At 43.3% G+C, this 19,361-nt stretch overlaps 1 protein-coding gene across 1 annotated transcript in view; it reads right to left on the bottom strand.

Annotated features, from left to right (window-relative positions):
- Nucleotides 1-16,427, bottom strand: part of rfk (riboflavin kinase) — a 39,147-nt gene extending 22,720 nt beyond the window's left edge. Inside the window, exon 1 of the mRNA XM_070882786.1 lies at nucleotides 16,071-16,427. Within this exon, the coding sequence (XP_070738887.1) occupies nucleotides 16,071-16,152 (82 nt within the window). The 5' untranslated portion in view covers nucleotides 16,153-16,427. The remainder of the gene's footprint in view (nucleotides 1-16,070) is intronic.
- Between the last annotated feature and the right edge of the window lie 2,934 nt (nucleotides 16,428-19,361).

Below are 19,361 nucleotides of genomic sequence, written 5' to 3'. Positions count from 1 at the left end.
CTTGGTTGTCCTGCATGTGCTTACATTAAAGGCCGAGCAGTACAATGCTTTACTGGCCTGTTTGCAAGATGAGAGGTCATTTTTGTTTAGGTTACAGGCCTAAGGGAATATTATTTATTTCCTCTCTCTACAGAGCCTGGTCAAGTAAATACTTGTAGCTCCTCGAAGCTGCTGTTGCTTCATTGCAAATGACTGTGTAGGGAACTGTATGTAAAAACAAAATGTGTATTTTAAAAAGTGTTTAAGATGTGCATCATTTCCTAAAAACTTGCCGTGACTTCTATTTGGTTTGGGTCGAGTTGTGTCGGATTATTAGTCTGTGAAGGAAGGGATAACACATTTCCTTGTATTGAATTTTGGCACGCTCTGAATTTTGTGGCCAATGAAAAATTAAAAGATGCTTGCGCACTAGTGGTAAAGCAAGGCATGCAAATTTCTCATGCACATGAAAGGAGCTTTTGAGGAAACCGTACTTTCTATGTTTAGACAATAATATTTTTCACCCTGTATTTTGTATAAAACACCCTTATATTTGTGTATTGTTGACCTTCCTTGAATAAATCTAAAAAAATCATTCACTGACTTTTTAAAAAAAATATTGCACCTTTTCTATTGTCTAGATGATCAGAATAATTTTATTTCTGTCTGTACAATGACAGTCGAGTGGAAGAAAAATCACTGTGTTCATGAAGCTATTATAAATCCTTTGGACACAGTCTGTATTGGGAAATGCTCCCACTGCTGTGCATTTTCCATGTTTTCCACAGGTACAATGTTTTTCTACATAGTGATTGAGATAATCGAAAATAGTCTTTGAAATCTATTCAAGTGCAAAATAAAATCATCATTCTGGGCCAAGACACTACTGCTTGGGTCAAAGTAAAAGCAGAAAATGTCAGCATCTGTAAAGAGAAAAAATGGGTTAACGTTTGGGTGGAGACTCTTTAACAGAGTGCTCATTCCAATGATAGATTCATTTTTAGGATGTAGACCCATCAATTTCCTCTACAAATGCTGATGGATCTGCAGTATATTTACAGAATTATCTGTTTTTTCTTTTTTTAATCTTTGGTGAATGTATTATATGGAAAAATAGAATGTGTGCACTTGAGTTTAAAAAAAAAATTCTAAACCCTTTGAAAAATGAATTATTACTGTTTAAAATCTGACATAATTCGAACTGTTTATGGTAGTTTTACTTTCATTTGATATGTAACCATGAAGCAAATGACAGGTCATCTATTAAAGGACCTCAGAACTGTCATTTTTATGTGTGTCCCACAGCAGAGAATCGTCTGTATATTTGAGTGTTTCTGTTTAAACTGGGATGAAAATAGGAACAGAATATAAATTCATATATAATGGGATTCTCTGAAGGACATTTTAACAAACTTTGTACTCGTCAAATTGAAGGTGATCGCTATCAAGAAAGACTGGATCAACTGGGCTTGTATTCACTGGAGTTCAGAAGAATGAGAGGGGATCTCATAGAAACGTTTACAATTCTGATGGGTTTAGATAGGAAGAATGTTCCCAATGTTGGGGAAGTCCAGAACTAGGGGTTACAGTCTAAGGATAAGGGGTAAACCATTTAGGACCAAGATGAGAAGAAACTTCTTCACCCAGAGTGGTAAACCTGTGGAATTCTCTACCACAGAAAGTTGTTGAGGCCAATTCACTAAATATATTCAAAAAGGAGTTAGATGTTGTCCTTACTACTAGGGGGATCAAGGGGTATGGCGAGAAAGCAAGAATGGGGTACTGAAGTTGCATGTTCAGCCATGAACTCATTGAATGGCGGTGCAGGCTCGAAGGGCCGAATGGCCTACTCCTGCATCTATTTTCTATGTTTCTATATATGTTGCCTCCCTGGAGCAAGGGTCAAGGATGTCATGGAGCGGGTGCAGGACATTCTGAAAAGGGAGGGTGAACAGCCAGTTGTCGTGGTGCACATTGGTATCAACGATAAAGGTAAAAAACGGGATGAGGTCCTACGAGACGAATTTAAGGAGCTACGAGCTAAATTAAAAAGTAGGACCTCAAAAGTAGTAATCTCGGGATTGCTACCAGTGCCACGTGCTAGTCAGAGTAGGAATTGCAGGATAGCTTAGATGAATACGTGGCTTGAGCAGTGGTGCAGCAGGGAGATTCAAATTCCTGTTGGAACCGGTTCTGGGGGAGGTGGGACCAGTACAAACCGGACAGTCTGCACCAAGGCAGGACCGGAACCAATGTCCTAGGAGAAGTGTTTGCTAGTGCTGTTGGGGAGGAGTTAAGCTAATATGGCAGGGGGATGGGAACCAATGCAGGGAGACAGAGGGAAACAAAATGGAGACAGAAACAAAAGACAGAAAGGAGGAGATGGGTAAAAGTGGAGGGCAGAGAAACTCAAGGCAAAACACAAGAGGGCCACTTTGCAGCAAAATTCTAAAGGGTCAAAGTGTGTTAAAAAAGCAAGCCTGAAGGCTCTGTGCCTCAATGCGAGGAGTATTCGGAATAAGGTGAACGAATTAACTGTGCAGATAGCAGTTAACGGATACGATGTGGTTAGCATCACGGAGACATGGCTCCAGGGTGACCAGGCTGGGAACTCAACATCCAAGGGTATTCAACATTTAGGAAGGATAGACAGAAAGGAAAAGGAGGCAGGGTGGCGTTGCTGGTTAAAGAGGAAATTAATGCAATTGTAAGGAAAGACATTAGCTTGGATGATGTGGAATCGGTATGGGTGGAGCTACGGAATACCAAAGGGCAGAAAACGTTAGTGGGAGTTGTGTACAGACTTCCAAACAGTGGTGGTGATGTTGGGGAGGGCATCAAACAGGAAACTAGGGGTGCATGCAATAAAGGCGCAGCAGTTATCATGGGTGACTTTAATATGTATATAGATTGGGCTAACCAAACTGGTAACAATACGGTGGAGGAGGATTTCCTGGAGTGCATAAGGGATGGTTTTCTAGACCAATATGTCGAGGAACCAACTAGGCGGGAGGCCATCTTAGACTGGGTGTTGTGTAATGAGAGGAGATTAATTAGCAATCTCGTTGTGCGAGGCCCTTTGGGGAAGAATGACCATAATATGGTGGAATTCTACATTAGGATGGAGAATGAAACAGTTAATTCAGAGACCATGGTCCAGAACTTAAAGAAGGGTAACTTTGAAGGTATGATGCATGAATTGGCTAGGATAGATTGGCGAATGATACTTAAGGGGTTGACAGTGGATGGGCAATGGCAGACATTTAGAGACCGCATGGATGAACTACAACAATTGTACATCCCTGTCTGGCATAAAAATAAAAAAGGGAAGGTGGCTCAACTGTGGCTATCAAGGGAAATCAGGGATAGTATTAAAGCCAAGGAAGTGGCATACAAATTGGCCAGAAATAGCAGCGAGCCCAGGGACTGGGAGAAATTTAGAACACAGCAGAGGAGGACAAAGGGTTTGATTAGGCTGGGAAAATAGAGTACGAGAGGAAGTTTGCAGGGAACATTAAAATGGACTGTAAAAGCTTCTATAGATATGTAAAGAGAAAAAGGTTAGTAAAGACAAACGTAGGTCCCCTGCAGTCAGAATCAGGGGAAGTCATAACGGGGAACAAAGAAATGGCAGACCAATTGAACAAGTACTTTGGTTCAGTATTCACTAAGGAGGACACAAACAACCTTCCAGATATAAAAGGGGTCAGAGGGTCTAGTAAGAAGGAGGAACTGAGGAAAATCCTTATTAGTCGGGAAATTGTGTTGGGGAAATTGATGGGATTGAAGGCCGATAAATCCCCAGGGGCTGATGGACTGCATCCCAGAGTACTTAAGGAGGTGGCCTTGGAAATAGCGGATGCATTGACAGTCATTTTCCAACATTCCATAGATTCTGGATCAGTTCCTATGGAGTGGAGGGTAGCCAATGTAACCCCACTTTTTAAAAAAAGGAGGGAAGAGACAAAACGGAATTATAGCCTGACATCGGTAGTGGGTAAAATGATGGAATCAATTATTAAGGATGTCATAGCTGCGCATTTGGAAAGAGGTGACATGATAGGTCCAAGTCAGCATGGATTTGTGAAAGGGAAATCATGCTTGACAAATCTTCTGGAATTTTTTGAGGATGTTTCCAGTAGAGTGGCAAGGGAGAACCAGTTGTGGTGTATTTGGACTTTCAGAAGGCTTTCGACAAGGTCCCACACAAGAGATTAATGTGCAAAGTTAAAGCACATGGGATTGGGGGTAGTGTGCTGATGTGGATTGAGAACTGGTTGGCAGACAGGAAGCAAAGAGTAGGAGTAAATGGGTACTTTTCAGAATGGCAGGCAGTGACTAGTGGGGTACCGCAAGGTTCTGTGCTGGGGCCCCAGCTGTTTACATTGTACATTAATGATTTAGACGAGGAGATTAAATGTAGTATCTCCAAATTTGCGGATGACACCAAGTTGGGTGGCAGTGTGAGCTACGCGGAGGATGCCATGAGGTTGCAGAGTGACTTGGATAAGTTAGGTGAGTGGGCAAATGCATGGCAGATGAAGTATAATGTGGATAAAGGTGAGGTTATCCACTTTAGTGGTAAAAACAGAGACAGACTGGTGACGGATTAGGAAAAGGGGAGGTACAACGAGACCTGGGTATCATGGTACATCAGTCATTGAAGGTTGGCATGCAGGTACAGCAGGCGGTTAAGAAAGCAAATGGCATGTTGGCCTTCATAGCGAGGGGATTTGAATACAGGGGCAGGGAGGTGTTACTACAGTTGTACAGGGCCTTGGTGAGGCCACACCTGGAGTATTGTGTACAGTTTTGGTCTCCTAACTCGAGGAAGGACATTCTTGCTATTGAGGGAGTGCAGCAAAGGTTCACCAGACTGATTCCCGGGATGGTGGGACTGACCTATCAAGAAAGACTGGATCAACTGGGCTTGTATTCACTGGAGTTCAGAAGAATTAGAGGGGATCTCGTAGAAACTTTTAAAATTCTGATGGGTTTAGACAAGTTAGATGCAGGAAGAATGTTCCCAATGTTGGGGAAGTCCAGAACCAGGGGTCACAGTCTAAGGGGCAAGCCATTTAGGACCGAGATGAGGAGAAACTTCTTCACCCAGAGAGTGGTGAACCTATGGAATTCTCTACCACAGAAAGTTGTTGAGGCCAATTCACTAAATATATTCAAAAAGGAGTTAGATGTAGTCCTTACTAGTAGGGGGATCAAGAGGTATGGTGAGAAAGCAGGAATGGGGTACTGAAGTTGCATGTTCAGTCATGAACTCATTGAATGGTGGTGCAGGCTTGAAGGGCCGAATGGCCTACTCCTGCACCTATTTTCTATGTTTCTATATTCCATCTGCCAAATTTATGCTCACTCACTTAGCCTGTCCATATCCCTTTGCAGATTTTTTGTACCCTCTTCACAATTTGCTTTCCCACCCATCTTTGTATCATCAGCAAACTTGGCTACATTATTCCTGGTCCCTTCATCCAAGATTGTAAATAGTTGAGGGCCCAGCACCGATCCCTGTGGGACGCCAACTGGAAAATGACCCATTTATCCTGACACTCTGTTTTCTGTTAGTTAGCCAATCCTCTATCCATGCTAATATATTACCCCCAACCCAGTGAGCTCTTATCTTGTATAATAACCTCTTATGTGGCACCTTGTCGAATGCCTTCTGGAAATCCAAATACATCACATCCACTGGTTCCCCCTTATCCACCCTGCTCGCTACATCCTCAAAGAACTCCAGCAAATTTGTCAAACAAGATTTCCCCTTTCATAAAACCATGCTGACTCTGCTTGATTGAATCATGCTTTTCCAAATGTCCCACTACTGCTTCCTTAATAATGGACTCCAGCATTTTCCCAACAACAGATGTTAGGCTAGCTGGTCTATAGTTTCCTGCTTTTTGTCTGCCTCCTTTTTTAAATAAGGATGTTACATTTGCGGTTTTCCAATCTACTGGGACTGCTCCAGAAGCCAGGGAATTTTGGTAGATTACAACCAATGCATCTGCTATCTCTGCAGCCACCTCTTTTAATATCCTAGGGTGCGGGCCATCAGGTCCAGGGCACTTGTCCACCTTTAGTCCCATTATTTTACGTAGTACTACTTCATTAGTGATTGTGATTGTATTAAGTTCCTCCCTACCTATAGCCCCTTGATTATCCACTATTGGGATGTTTTTAGTGTCTTCTACAGTGAAGACCGATACAAAATATTTCTTCAACGTCTCTGCTATTTCCCTGTTCGCCATTATTAATTCTCCAGTCTCATCCTCCAGGGGCCCAACATTTACTTTAACCACTCTTCCTTTTTATATACCTGTAGAAACTCTTACTGTTTTTATATTTTGTGCTAGTTTACTTTCATAATCTATCTTCCTTCTCAATCATTTTTTTTTTCTTAAAAAGTCGTTCTCTGCTGGCTTTTAAAATTTTCACAATCCTCTGGCCTCCTGCTAGTCTTGGCCACATTGCATGCCTTTGTTTGCAATTTGAAACCCTCCCTTATTTCCTTAGTTAGCCACAGATGGTTCATCCTTCACTTAATCTTTCCTTCTCATTGGGATATATTTTTGCTGCGAGTTATAAAATATCTCCTGAAATGTCTGCAACTGTCCTATTCTTTAGTCCATTTTCCCAGTCCACTTTAGCCAACTCTGCCTTTATACCTTTGTAGTCTCCTTTATTTAAGCTTAGGACCCTGGTTTGAGAACCAACTTTCACACCCTCCAACTGAATTTGAAATTCAACCATATTATGGTCACTCATTCAGAGAGGATCTTTTACTATGCGATCATTTATTAATCCTGCCTCATTACAAGAGTTGGCAAAAATTTGGCAGATGGATTAGATGGCTCAATTTTCCCGAAAGCTGTTTTTTGGCGTACTTGAAGAGTTACGCCTGTTTTTTGGGGCCCCAAGTCCCGGTCCCCACACCTATCCCTGGCCGAAAGATGATCAGGATGTTGAAACAGTTCGGGTGGAGATAAGCAGTAAAACGGGGAAAAAGTCACTGGTGGGCGTAGTCTATAGGCCCCCTAACAGTAGCAACTCTGTTGGTCGGAGTTTAAACCAGGAAATAGTGGGGGCTTGTAAAAAGGGAACAGCAATAATCATGGGTGATTTTAACCTCCACATTGATTGGACAATCCAAATTGGTCTGGGTAGCCGAGAGGAAGAGTTCATAGAGTGCATAAGGGACGGGTTCCTCGAGCAGTATGTAACAGAACCAACCAGGGGGCAGGCTATCTTAGATATGGTCCTGTGTAATGTGACAGGATTAATAAACAATCTCCCAGTAAAGGATCCCCTTGGAATGAGTGATCATAGTTGAATTTCAAATTCAGATGGAGGGTATGAAAGTTGGATCTCAAACCAGCGTACTAAGCTTAAATAAAAGAGACTACAAAGGTACGAGGGCAGCGTTGGTTAAAGTGGACTGGGAAAATAGATTAAAGTGTAGGACGGTTGATGAATAGTGGCGTACATTTAAGGAGATATTTCACAACTCTCAAGAAAAATATATTCCAGTGAGGAGGAAAGGGTGTAAGAGAAAAGACAGCCACCGTGGCTAACTAAAAAAATAAAGGACGTGGGAAGCTTTTAAAAGCCAGCAAAGAATGACTAAAAAAATGATTAAGGAAGGAAAGATAGACTATGAAAGTAAACTAGCACGAAATATAAAAACAGATAGCAAGAGTTTCTATAGGTATATTTAGCCAAAGTAAATGTTGGTCTCTTCGAGGACGAGACCAGGGAATTAGTAATGGGGAACATGGTGATGGCAGAAACTCTGAACAAATATTTTGTATCAGTCTTCACGGTAGAGGACACTAAAAATATCCCAACAGTGGATAGGCAAGGGGCTATAGGGGGGGAGGAACTTAACACAATCACCAAGGAGGTGGTACTCAGTAAGATAATGGGACTAAAGGCGGATAAATCCCCTGGACCTGATGGCTTGCATCCTCGGGTCTTAAGAGAAGTAGCAGCAGGGATTGTGGATGCATTGGTTGTAATTTACCAAAATTCCCTGGATTCTGGGGAGGTCCCAGCAGGTTGAAAAACTGCAAATGGAACACCCCTATTTAAAAAAAGGAGGCAGACAAAAAGCAGGAAACTATAGACCAGTTAGCCTAACATCTGTGGTTGGGAAAATGTTGGAATCCATTATTAAAGAAGCAGTAGCAGGACATTTGGAAAAACATAATTCAATCAGGCAGAGTCAGCATAGATTTATGAAAGGGAAGTCATGTTTGACAAATTTGCTGGAATTCTTTGAGGATGTAACGAACAAGATGGATAAAGGGGAACCAGTGGATGTGGTGTATTTGGATTTCCAGAAGGTATTTGACAAGGTGCCACATAAAAAGTTACTGCACAAGATAAAAGTTCACGGGGTTGGGGGTAATATATTAGCATGGATAGAGGATTGGCTAACTAACAGAAAGTCAGGATAAATGGTTCATTTTCAGGTTGGCAATCAGCAATTAGTGGGGTGCCACAGAGATCAGTGCTGGGACCCCAACTATTTACAATCTATATTAATGATTTGGAAGAAGGGACCGAGTGTAACGTTGCCAAGGTTGCTGACAATACAAAGCTGGGAGGAAAAGCAATGTGTGAGGAGGACCCAAAAAATCTGTAAAAGGACATAGACAGACTAAATGAGTGGGCAAAAATTTGGCAGTTGAGTATAATGTTGGAAAGTGAGGAGTTATGCACTTCAGCAGTAAAAAAAATCAAAGACCAAGTTATTATTTAAATGGAGAAAAATTGCAAAGTGCTGCAGTACAGAGACACCTGGGGGTCATTGAGCATGAATCACACAAAGTTAGTATGCAGGTACAGCAAGTGATCAGGAAGGCCAAAGGTATCTTGGCCTTTATTGCAAAGGAGATTGGAGTATAAAAGCAGGGAAGTCTTGCTACAGTTATACAGGGTATTGGTAAGGCCACACCTGGAATACTGCATACAGTTTTGGTTTCCATATTTAAGGTTATACTTGCTTTGGAGTCAGTTCAGAGAAGGTTCGCAAGGTTGATGCCGGGGATGAGGGGGTTGACTTATGAGGAAATAAGTTTAAGACAGAGATAGAGAATTTCTTAAATGATAAGGGAATAAGAGGTTATGGGAAGCGGGCAGGGAAGTGGACCCGAGTCCATGATCAGATCAGCCATGATCGTATTAAATGGTGGAGCAGGTTCAAGGGGCCATATGGTCTACTCCTATTTCTTATATTCATCTGAATGGCCTCCCGATCCCCGCACCTATCCCAGGCCGAACAGCCTCCTTCCTCTCGGTCCCCGTACCCAACTATACCCAAAAGGTCTCCTCTCCTCTCCTCTCCTCTCCTCTGGCATCTGCTGTGTTGATTTACTTACCTGTGACGATTTTCTTAACTCACCAGAAGGTTTTTCTGCAGAGGCCTCACACGCTGGCCTAAGAACAACTGGAGTAACTCTGAGCTGGCTAAACTTGCCTAACTGGCCAGGTTACGCCCCCTTTGACTCAAAAAAAAAAATCGAACCTAAAGAAATCGTAACTAACCGAGTTACGCTGGTGCAAATTGATTGGGGAAACTTGTATTTTTAAAACTTAGACCAAAAAAAGCGGTGAACGCCAAAAACGGTGCAAATCAGTGAGAAAAATTGAGCCCTTAATGTGGGAAAATGTGAGGTTATCCACTTTGGTAGGAAAAATAAAAAAGGTAATTGTTATTTAAAAGGGGAGAGTACAGAGGATCTGGGGGTTCTTGTACATGAAACAAAGTTAGTATGCAGGCACAGCAAGTAATTGGGAAGATAAATGGAATGTTGGCCTTTATTGCAAGTGGGATGGAGTATAAAAGTAGGTAAGTCCTGCTACAACTGTACAGGTAAGACCACATCTGGAGTAGTGTGTACAGTTTTGGTCTTATTTAAGGAGGAATATACTTGCTCTGGAGACAGTTCAGAGAAGGTTCACGAGGTTGATTCCTGAGATAAAGGGTTTGTCATACGAAGAAATGTTGAGCAGGTTGGGCCTATACTCATTGGGGTTTAAGAAGAATGAGAGGTGATCTTATTGAAAAGTATAACATTTGGAGAGGGCTTGATAGGATAAAGATGCAGAGAGAATGTTTCCTCTCGTGGGGGAATCTAGAACTAGGGAATATAGTTTCAGAATAAGGGATCGTCCATTTAAAACGGAAAGGAGGAGGAATTTCTTCTCTCAGAGGGTTGTGAATCTTTGGAATTCTCTACCTCAGAGAGCTGTGGAGGCTGGGTCATTGAATGTATTTAAGGTGGAGATGGACAGATTTTTGAAAGCTAAGGGATTCAAGAATGACAGGGAGCAGGCAGGGAAGTGGCATTGAGGCCAGGATCAAATCAGCCATGATACTGAATGGCGCAGCAGACTCGCGGGACCAAATGGCATACTTCTGCTCCTATTTTATATGTTCTTATGTATGCATGTATGCACGCATGCACCAATGGGCTCAAATTTGGCCCACCTCTTTTTTCGGCGCACTCACCAGAGATGTGCCGACTTCGTGGGCTGAAAACGGCGCCTAAAAAATCTCCCGATTCTGGCCGCTGTGTTGCCTCTCCCGGGCTTGGCGCAGCGTGGCCAGTCGATTGGGGTCGGAGCTAGGGCCCTGCACCAGAAACAGTGCCGGCAGCTCTGCACATGCGCGTTGGAGTGTGCGCGCATGCGTAGTAGCGCCTGCCCCCAGCCCGTGTGTGCGTGCTGCAGCGTGGGACCCAATGCATCCCGCCCCTATCCCAGGCTGAGTCCCCTTCCCAGGCTAGAAAGCCACAACAGACAGTTTGGTGCGGGGTGAGTTTTGATCCGGGGTGAAGGGGGGCGGTTGTGTAGCCAGTAACTTTAATGAGCTTACTCAGGACTTTCCTTAACTCTGCTGATGAAAATACTTTCTTACATAAGAACATAAGAATTATGAGTAGGAGGTACTCCTATTTCTTTTTATTTGGATATTTTGAAAAAAATGTAAATATGTTTTGTCTCTTTACTTCTTTTATTTTTGTAGTTTAAGCTTCCCTGAATGCTTCTGTTGTATAGTAAATTAACTTTGCGAAGTTTGTCATATGATGTCCTGTATAGCTGTTTGATCCTATTCACATTCTTTAGTCAAGTCATTAAGTTCTGCTGGTCTCCGATGTAACTACGTACGCTGATTTCTTAACTCTCTGCAAAGGTTTTCTGTGTGACCACAAATGCTGGTCTGTTAGTTTGGAATAACTATTAGTTGTCCAAAGTGGCCTAAATGGGCGTAGGTGGCTTGAAAAAAACTAAGCTAAACTAAAAAAAATCCTAATTAACTCACTTACACTGGCACAAATTGAATGTGCAAAATGGAGATTTTTAAGATATTCCAGAAAAATCAAGTTGCTCCAAAAAAAACGGAGCAACTCCTGGGCAATTTTGAGCCCAATTATTTCAGACTCAAGTGGACTTGTTTTTTTGCACATTGCGACATACATCATGTTCTAAGGCATCATGATATACTGAATCTGAATACAAGACTGTAATCAGACCACCACTTGCCATTGATCAGCAACAATTTAGGAAAGCCAAATTGCAATTTTATGATTATACTACAAACATGATGTCAAATTTGTATCAATACCATTAAACTCAAAGTATTAGACAACAAATCTCAAACCAATTGTATTTCTCTGGGATTTTGCTAGGTCTTAAATCATACTTAATTTTAGTACTTTGATGAAGCTGTAGCATTAAGCTAGTGTGACCCTCAAGGCAATGACCATTGTCAGTTGACTTAATAGCCTGGTGCTGGGTATTGTCTCTTGGGTGATACTAACCAGCAGATGGAGCTCAACAGTGCTCAGTAAGTGGAACTACTGTCAATGCACCATTAGTGCCTGTAGACTGGACAGAACTGGTCAAGACCAATTAGCAAAGTGGGAACATTTTTGGATCTTGCTGGAAATCTAAGGAGTTGCACCCATCTTGCCTCGACTGGAAAGCACAAATATTACAGGAGTTGGTGCCAGTTGAAAGAGTTAGTTGAAATATAATGGAGATGCCAGTTGTGGCAGTCACTGTAAAGACCTGCAGGCACTTAAAATAGGGTTTTTCAAAAAAATTAAAGAAACACAAAATTTGTTGAAAGCTTAAACAGGAAGAAAGGCATTGCAAGATCGTCAGTACCACGATGGTCTTGGAGCAACTCGATCAAGTGAACATTCTCCCATTGCTGGGAACATTAATTGAGGCCGTGAAGCAGATAAGTGGGGATGGTCATATGGTGACACTTCAAGTCACAACATCATGGCATTATGAAAGACAAGTCTTAAAAAGTGAGGTCACTCCAATATGATGGGTCCTAGCAAAATATGAACAAAGCCACTCCAGTGGAGAATACAAGAATTAATCCTTTTTGAAAAACAAGTGCATTTAACTTCCTTAGCCTCTCTTTACAGGCCACTCTAAAACTTGAATCATTATTCTTTGAATACTTTAAACTGTCACATATCTTTTAAGTATTGTCTTCACATATGATACATATTTAGCTTACTATTCCTTTTTTTAAAAAAAGGAAACAAAAATGGTTGGATGATGCTTTATGGACCCATACATACAACACAAAAAAAGAGTCTTTGTAACTGCTCTCTCTAGCAGCCAGTTATTTTTTTGTATGTAGGACAAATTATTTGTACCTCCAGTGGTGTTGTTTAGATAATATACTGTTTTCGAAGGATAGGAACATTATAATATATGGTACTAAGTTGAAGCTTTACCCACTTCAGGCCACAAAGCTCAACTGCTCTTAAGTAAATAATGAGTTATGTCAGAGTTTAAAGGCTCTTCAGGAATGTCATAATCCTGCCTTTATTTAAAAAAAATTACAATCAGTAAGGTCAGAACAGGATTATAGGCATTCTAGCTCCTGTGCCAATTAAAATAACTTAAATTGCTACAGGATTTTATATAATCCAAATGGCTACCTTTGTCTATTAACACCTTTTTATTAACTGTGATACACATTTTCAGTGCAATACACAAGATGCAACAGAGAAGTAGCACAGACAAAAAGTGCAAGCTTAGATGAACCTTATGTTATTAAGAAAGTAAAAAAAATATATAGCGCCTTTCAAGACCTCAAGATATCTCAAAGTGCTTCTAGGCCAAGGAAGTAATTTGAAGTATAGTCACAGTTGTATTTAGGCAAAAGTGGTAGCCAATTTGGACACAGTAATGTCCCACAAACAGCAATGAGATAAAATGATGAATCTATTTTAATGATGTTGATTAAAGGTTGACCAGAACACCAGAGGAACTCCCTTTCTTTACTTGAATTGTGCTTTGATATATTTCATGCTCAACCGAGCGGGCAGACAGGGTCTAGGTTTAACAACTCGAAAGACGACATCTCTGAAAGTGTAGCCATACTCAGTACTGCACCAAAGTGTCAGCCTAGATTATGTACCCAAGTCTTGAATGGGGCTTGAACTTTCTGACTCGAGAAGAGGGTACTACTAGGTTAATATCTTAATGTTATTTATTTTCATGAATCTATTAATTGAACAACCATCTTTCAAAAATAAAATGGTGTCCTGATGTATTGAAATCCAAAGAGACCAGTAAGAAAAACTTTAATCAAAATTTTTCCTCCAGGTTGGTCCCCTTCTCCTGCATTGTCCACCCAGACTCCTGCTTAGTATGTGACACATGTATGCACTTTGATTAGAATTAGCCCAGCTTTCCTACTTTGAATTCTTTAGCACCTGATCTGCACTCCCTTATTCTCAGACAGCAGAAACCAAATGAGGGAGCAGGAAGGACTCCTGACATTTTCTATATTGGTGTCTCCAAATTGAAACAGGCAAACACAGCGATATAGATAAGAATAGCACCGACTTCCCATTCCCTGGCTCACACGAATTACAATATTTATATTGGGAAACAGTCTAGTTTGAACAGAGCCCTGTAAACCAGTCTACTATAAATCCTACATCAAAAGACACAACATATTGTATCTGTAACCAGAATCTTACTAATCCTTAGATAATGAAGTTGTGCAGATGAGCTTTGCCAATGTTACATCTTTGTTCAAAATGGGGAAAAAGGGATAAACCCAGTAACTACACATAAAAGGATAAACCAGGTAACTATAAACCAGGTAACTATAAACCAGTTAGGCTAATATTATTGGTAAGCTTCTAAAAGCCGTAATACGGAATAAAATTAATTCGCACCTAGAAAGTCCATGGGTTAATTTAGTACAGATTTGTAAGAGACAAATTTAATAGCATCCTGAGAAAATAACAATGTATTAATAAAGGAAATGTAGTGGATGTTATGTACAGGTATATAGATTTTCAAAAGGAATTTTATAAGGCACATAGGATTAAAATTAAGGGAGTATAGCAATACAGATATATAATTACAAGGCAGAAAACAGTCACAGTTAATGGATGTTTTCAGACTGGATGGATATTAAAAACATAAGGCGATAGATTGTTAAGAAGAAATATATGCTGAATGGCAAGACTTGAAAGTAGTAGAGGAGCAGAGTGACTTAGGGGTTCAAATACAAAAATCTTTAAAATTGAGAGGATAAGTTGATAAAGCTGTAAAAATAAGGCAAATAGGGTACAGGTTGGTGAGTCAGAAATTGTGTCTTAAATTTTAGATCATCAAGAACAAAGTTAGGAGAAAGGGTAGGGGAAAATGGGACTAATTGTGCTTGGTTTTATGAAATTTATGATTGTACGTAATCACCCAAGATACTTTTTAAAAAAACCATCCGTAAGGTATGATCATCAAGAAAATAAACACACATATGGGCAGAGGATATCTATTATCAGTATTTCTGTGTATCACGTTTAAAAAGGATTGCATAATATACAGCACAGAAACAGGCCACCCCAGTCCAACCAGTCCAAACCAGCATTTATGCTCCACTCGAGCCTCCTCCTATCTTTCCTCATCTAAATCAATTAGCATAACCTTCTATTTCCTTCTCCCTCATATGCTTGTCTAGCCTCCCCTTATATGCATCTATACTATTTCTTCTGAGCTGCCTATTATAGTCACCAAGAAATCTCTTATATTGATGGCCTCTAGTTATGCTCTTTCCTACAAGTGGAAACATTCTCTGTATACACGATCAAAACCTTTCATAATTCATCACTCAGTCTTTTTTCGAGAAAAGAGACCCAGTCTGTTCATCCTTTCCTAATACGTATACCTTCATATTTAGTTAAAAGTTCTGAGTTGTCATGGAACTGAAGAATCAAATCTAAAAATGAGAGATCTGATTCAGAAATGGCAAAAAAGCAGCTACACTATAACTTGCACCATAGCCCATTTAACATAATAAAACATCCCAAGCTGCTTCATAGGAGCGCAATTTATAAAAACGGACACCACACCAAAGGAGATATTAATACAGCTGACTAAAAGCTTGGTCAAAAAAATAGGTTTTGAGAGGTGTAGAGATTTTAGGGAAGGGCATTCCGATAACTTAGGGCCTTGAAGGTATAGGTATAGTCACCTAACTGGGTTTCTCTCTCCACAGATGTTGCCTGACCTGCTGAGTATTTGCAACATTTGCTGTTTTTATTTCCGATCAGTGCTGCACTAGTTTGCCAGCGCTCCTAGCTTTGAGAGCCATGAGAGGGCGGAGGGGGGGTGGTTAGGAATGAACGGAACAGTTTCCCTGTGTGGCTGCCAAAGCGCTCACGAGGACGCCAATCCGGGCGGTTCCTGACTGGCAGCTGAGGCAGCCATTCACCGGCCAGCCTGGCACTGACGCAACAATCAGTACGGGACCCTGCGCCAATGAGGAGCACGGATTTCCGGGAAGGGGCGGGAAGGCGTAGATTGGGGTTCTGGTAACCGGAGCAACCAGTCACAGGACCTCAACTTGGGTTTAAACAGGCCGCTTTACATTAAACACGGCGCAGCGGCAGCAAGGAGGCCCTAGTGCACAAGAACCCCGCTAGTTACTGAAAATAACCCGAAATAGATAGGCGTGAGCCGGCCCGATTCCCGGACGGTCACCGGCCGTGACCCTGGTGTCTCGCAGCCCCGCCAATCCCCGCCTTTACCTGTGGGAATCCCCAGCTCTTTGCTGCCTCGGCCGAATCCTCGCACCACCTCCCCGCGGCAGAAATACGGCAAACTCCTCATGGCGCCAACTCAACAGATCGCCGATTAAAATGAGCCAGGGTTACGGAGAAGGGTTTGATGCTGACTGACCCCGGCCCGTCTCCCCGCCAACCTGCTATCGCCGAGTTACTTCGCTGCAATCCAACGTCTTCAGTCTCACGAACTCTTCTAAACGGCCGCACGATTTCTCAACCCGCTGTGCTCACAGGAGCTGGCGTTTAAAAAAGCAACGTTTCCGGTTTTTTGTCACACTGTCCTTGTTCCCTCCTCTCTCTTACACAACCGGAAACTGATCCCGGTCCTCGCACCGACCCAGCAGCGCCGCCTGCCGCCCGGAGGACCATGTCGCTGCGCCGCCTTCTGGCCCAAGACCACAATGACAGCTGCTCCGAAGGAAGTCATCATCATCATAGGCGGTCCCTCGATGTGAGGATGACTTGCTTCCACAAGGGATGACTTCACAGGTGTTTCAATGAAGGACCTAAAATTCCAGATCCCGAACTACATCTTTGTAGTGTCCTTAAACCTTACTATAGAATCACACGAGGCATGTACTGCAGACAAGGTCACGTCCTGACCCTGCATGGGACCTCCCTTTATATACCTGGATGACCAGGTGAGGAGTGTTTCCCACAAGTTCACCCCCTGTGGTCAAGGTGTGCATTTCTCAGGTGTATACAGTGTACAGTGTTGTTACATAAAGGTTACAGTTGTGTGAAGGTTACAAACATGACATCACCTCCCCCCATGTCTTTGGGTCAAAGATTGAGTCTTTCAGGCGATCGGCGCTCTCTCATGGAGCGCCACAGTTGGGGCTCTGGTGGTTGGGCCTTGGCATGCGTCTCTGTCTCCTGAGGTGATTCCGGCCTGTCCGGGCTGGCCGCAGGGACTGTGCATGTTGGTGAATGTCCTTGTTGCTCATTCATTGGCAGTGGTGTGGGTGACATCTCATGATCTTCCTCAGGTTCCTCAGTGTCCATGCTGAATCTTTTCTTTACATGGTCCAGATGTTTGCGGCATATCTGCCCATTGTTAAGTCTGACCACTATGACCCTATTCCCCTCTTTGCCAATTACAGTACCCTCAAGCCACTTGGGTCCAAAGCATGATCGAGAACAAATACAGGGTCATCAATTTCTATGCATCTCCCCACTGAGTTGCGATCATGGCACTCGATTTGGAACTGGCGCTTGCCCTCAACAAGGTCTGACAGGTCTGGGTGAATGAGGGACAGCTGCCTTTTAAGCGTGCGCTTCATAAGTAGTTCCGCGGGCAGGACTCCCGTGAGCGAATGTGGGCGGGACCTATAGGCCAGCAGGAGGCGCGATAGGCGGTACTGAAGGGAGGGTCCTTGAATCCGGAGCATACCCTGTTTTATGATTTGAACCGCACGTTCCGCCTGGCCATTGGAAGCCGGCTTGAACGGTGCTGTCCTGACGTGTTTGATACTATTACCCGGCATAAACTCCTGGAATTCATAGCTAGTGAAACACGGTCCATTATTGCTAACCAGGATGTCCGGCAAGCCGTGGGTCGCAAAGACCGTACACAGACTTTCCACGGTGGTGGATGTCATGCACGAATTCAATATGATGCACTCGATCCATTTCGAGTATGCATCGACAACAACCAGGAACGTTTTTCCCATGAACGGGCCCGCGTAGCCTACGTGAATACGTCACCGTGGGCCAGGGCCACGGGCTGAGTGGGGCCTCCCTGTGGGCATTTCCCAGCTGAGAACACGTCGTGCACCTGTGAATCCAGTGTTCCAATACATGTGTCCGGGCAATGGCCTTCATTAGCACGATACCTGGGTGCTCGCTGTGGAATTCCCTGATGAATGCTTCCCTTCCTTTCTGGGGCATGACTACCCGGTTGCCCCATAGCAGGCAGTCGGCTTGGATGGAGAGCTTGTCCATTCGTCTGTGAAACGGCCTGATCTCCTCGGGACACACTCCGTTTGCGGGCGCCCAATCCCCAGTCAGGATACATTTCTTTATCAGGGATAGGAGGGAATCTCTTTTGGTCCAGAATTTGATCTGGCGGGCTGTGATGGGGGAGCCTGCGGTGTCAAAAGCCTCAACGGCCATGACCATCTCTACGCTTTGTTCCGACGCCCCCTCGGTGGTCGCCAGTGGAAGCCTGCTGAGCGCGTCAGCGCAATTTTCGATGCCTGGCCGGTGCCGTATGGTGTAGTCATATGCAGCCAGTGTGAGGGCCCACCACTGTATGTGAGCTGATGCATTGGCATTGACAGCCTTGCTGTTGGACAACAGGGATGTTAACGGTTTGTGGTCCGTTTCTAACTCGAACCTTCTACCGAAAAGGTACTGGTGCATCTTTTTCACCCCGTAGACACATGCGAGTGCTTCCTTTTCAACCATCCCATATCCCCGTTCTGCCTGGGAGAGCGACCTGGAGGCATAAGCCACAGGTTGGAGTTGGCCCTCATCATTACTCTGCTGCAACACGCACCCAACCCCATAGAATGATGCATCACACGTTAAAACCAGTTTCTTACAGGGGTTGTACAAGGTCAACAGCTTGATTGAAAGCCCATTCTTGACAATCCCACCAAAACCATTCACAACCCTTATGCAGGAGCACGTGCAGCGGCTCCAACAATGTGCTTAAGTTCGGCAGAAAGTTCCCGAAGTAGTTCAATAGTCCCAGAAATGACCGCAACTCCGATGTGTTGCCGGGCCTGGGCGCACGACGGATCGCCTCCGTTTTGGATTCGGTCGGCCGGATCCCGTCTGCGGCAACCCTCCTGCCCAAAAACTCGACCTCTGGGGCCAAAAACACACACTTGGACTTCTTTAGTCGCAAGCCTACCCGGTCCAGTCGTCGTAGCACCTCCTGCAGGTTGTGGAGGTGTTCCTCAGTGTCTCGACCCATGATAAGGATGTCATCTTGGAATACGATTGTTCCAGGGATGGATTTAAGCAAGCTTTCCATGTTCCTCTGGAAGATAGCTGCCGCTGAACGAATGCCAAATGGACAGCTGTTATAAACGAATAGCCCCTTGTGCGTAGTAATGATGGTCAGAAGCTTGGATTCTTTAGCCAGTTCCTGAGTCATGTAGGCTGAAGTGAGGTCCAACTTGGTGAACAGCTTGCCACCTGCCAGCGTGGCAAAAAGATCCTCCACTCTTGGAAGTGGGTATTGGTCCTGTAGTGACACTCGGTTGATGGTGGCCTTGTAGTCGCCACAAATCCTGACCGAGCCAT

This window comes from Pristiophorus japonicus, chromosome 1 (assembly GCF_044704955.1).
Source record: "Pristiophorus japonicus isolate sPriJap1 chromosome 1, sPriJap1.hap1, whole genome shotgun sequence".
In the NCBI taxonomy this organism is placed as follows: domain Eukaryota; kingdom Metazoa; phylum Chordata; class Chondrichthyes; family Pristiophoridae; genus Pristiophorus; species Pristiophorus japonicus.
This window is presented reverse-complemented; position numbering and strand designations above follow the sequence as displayed.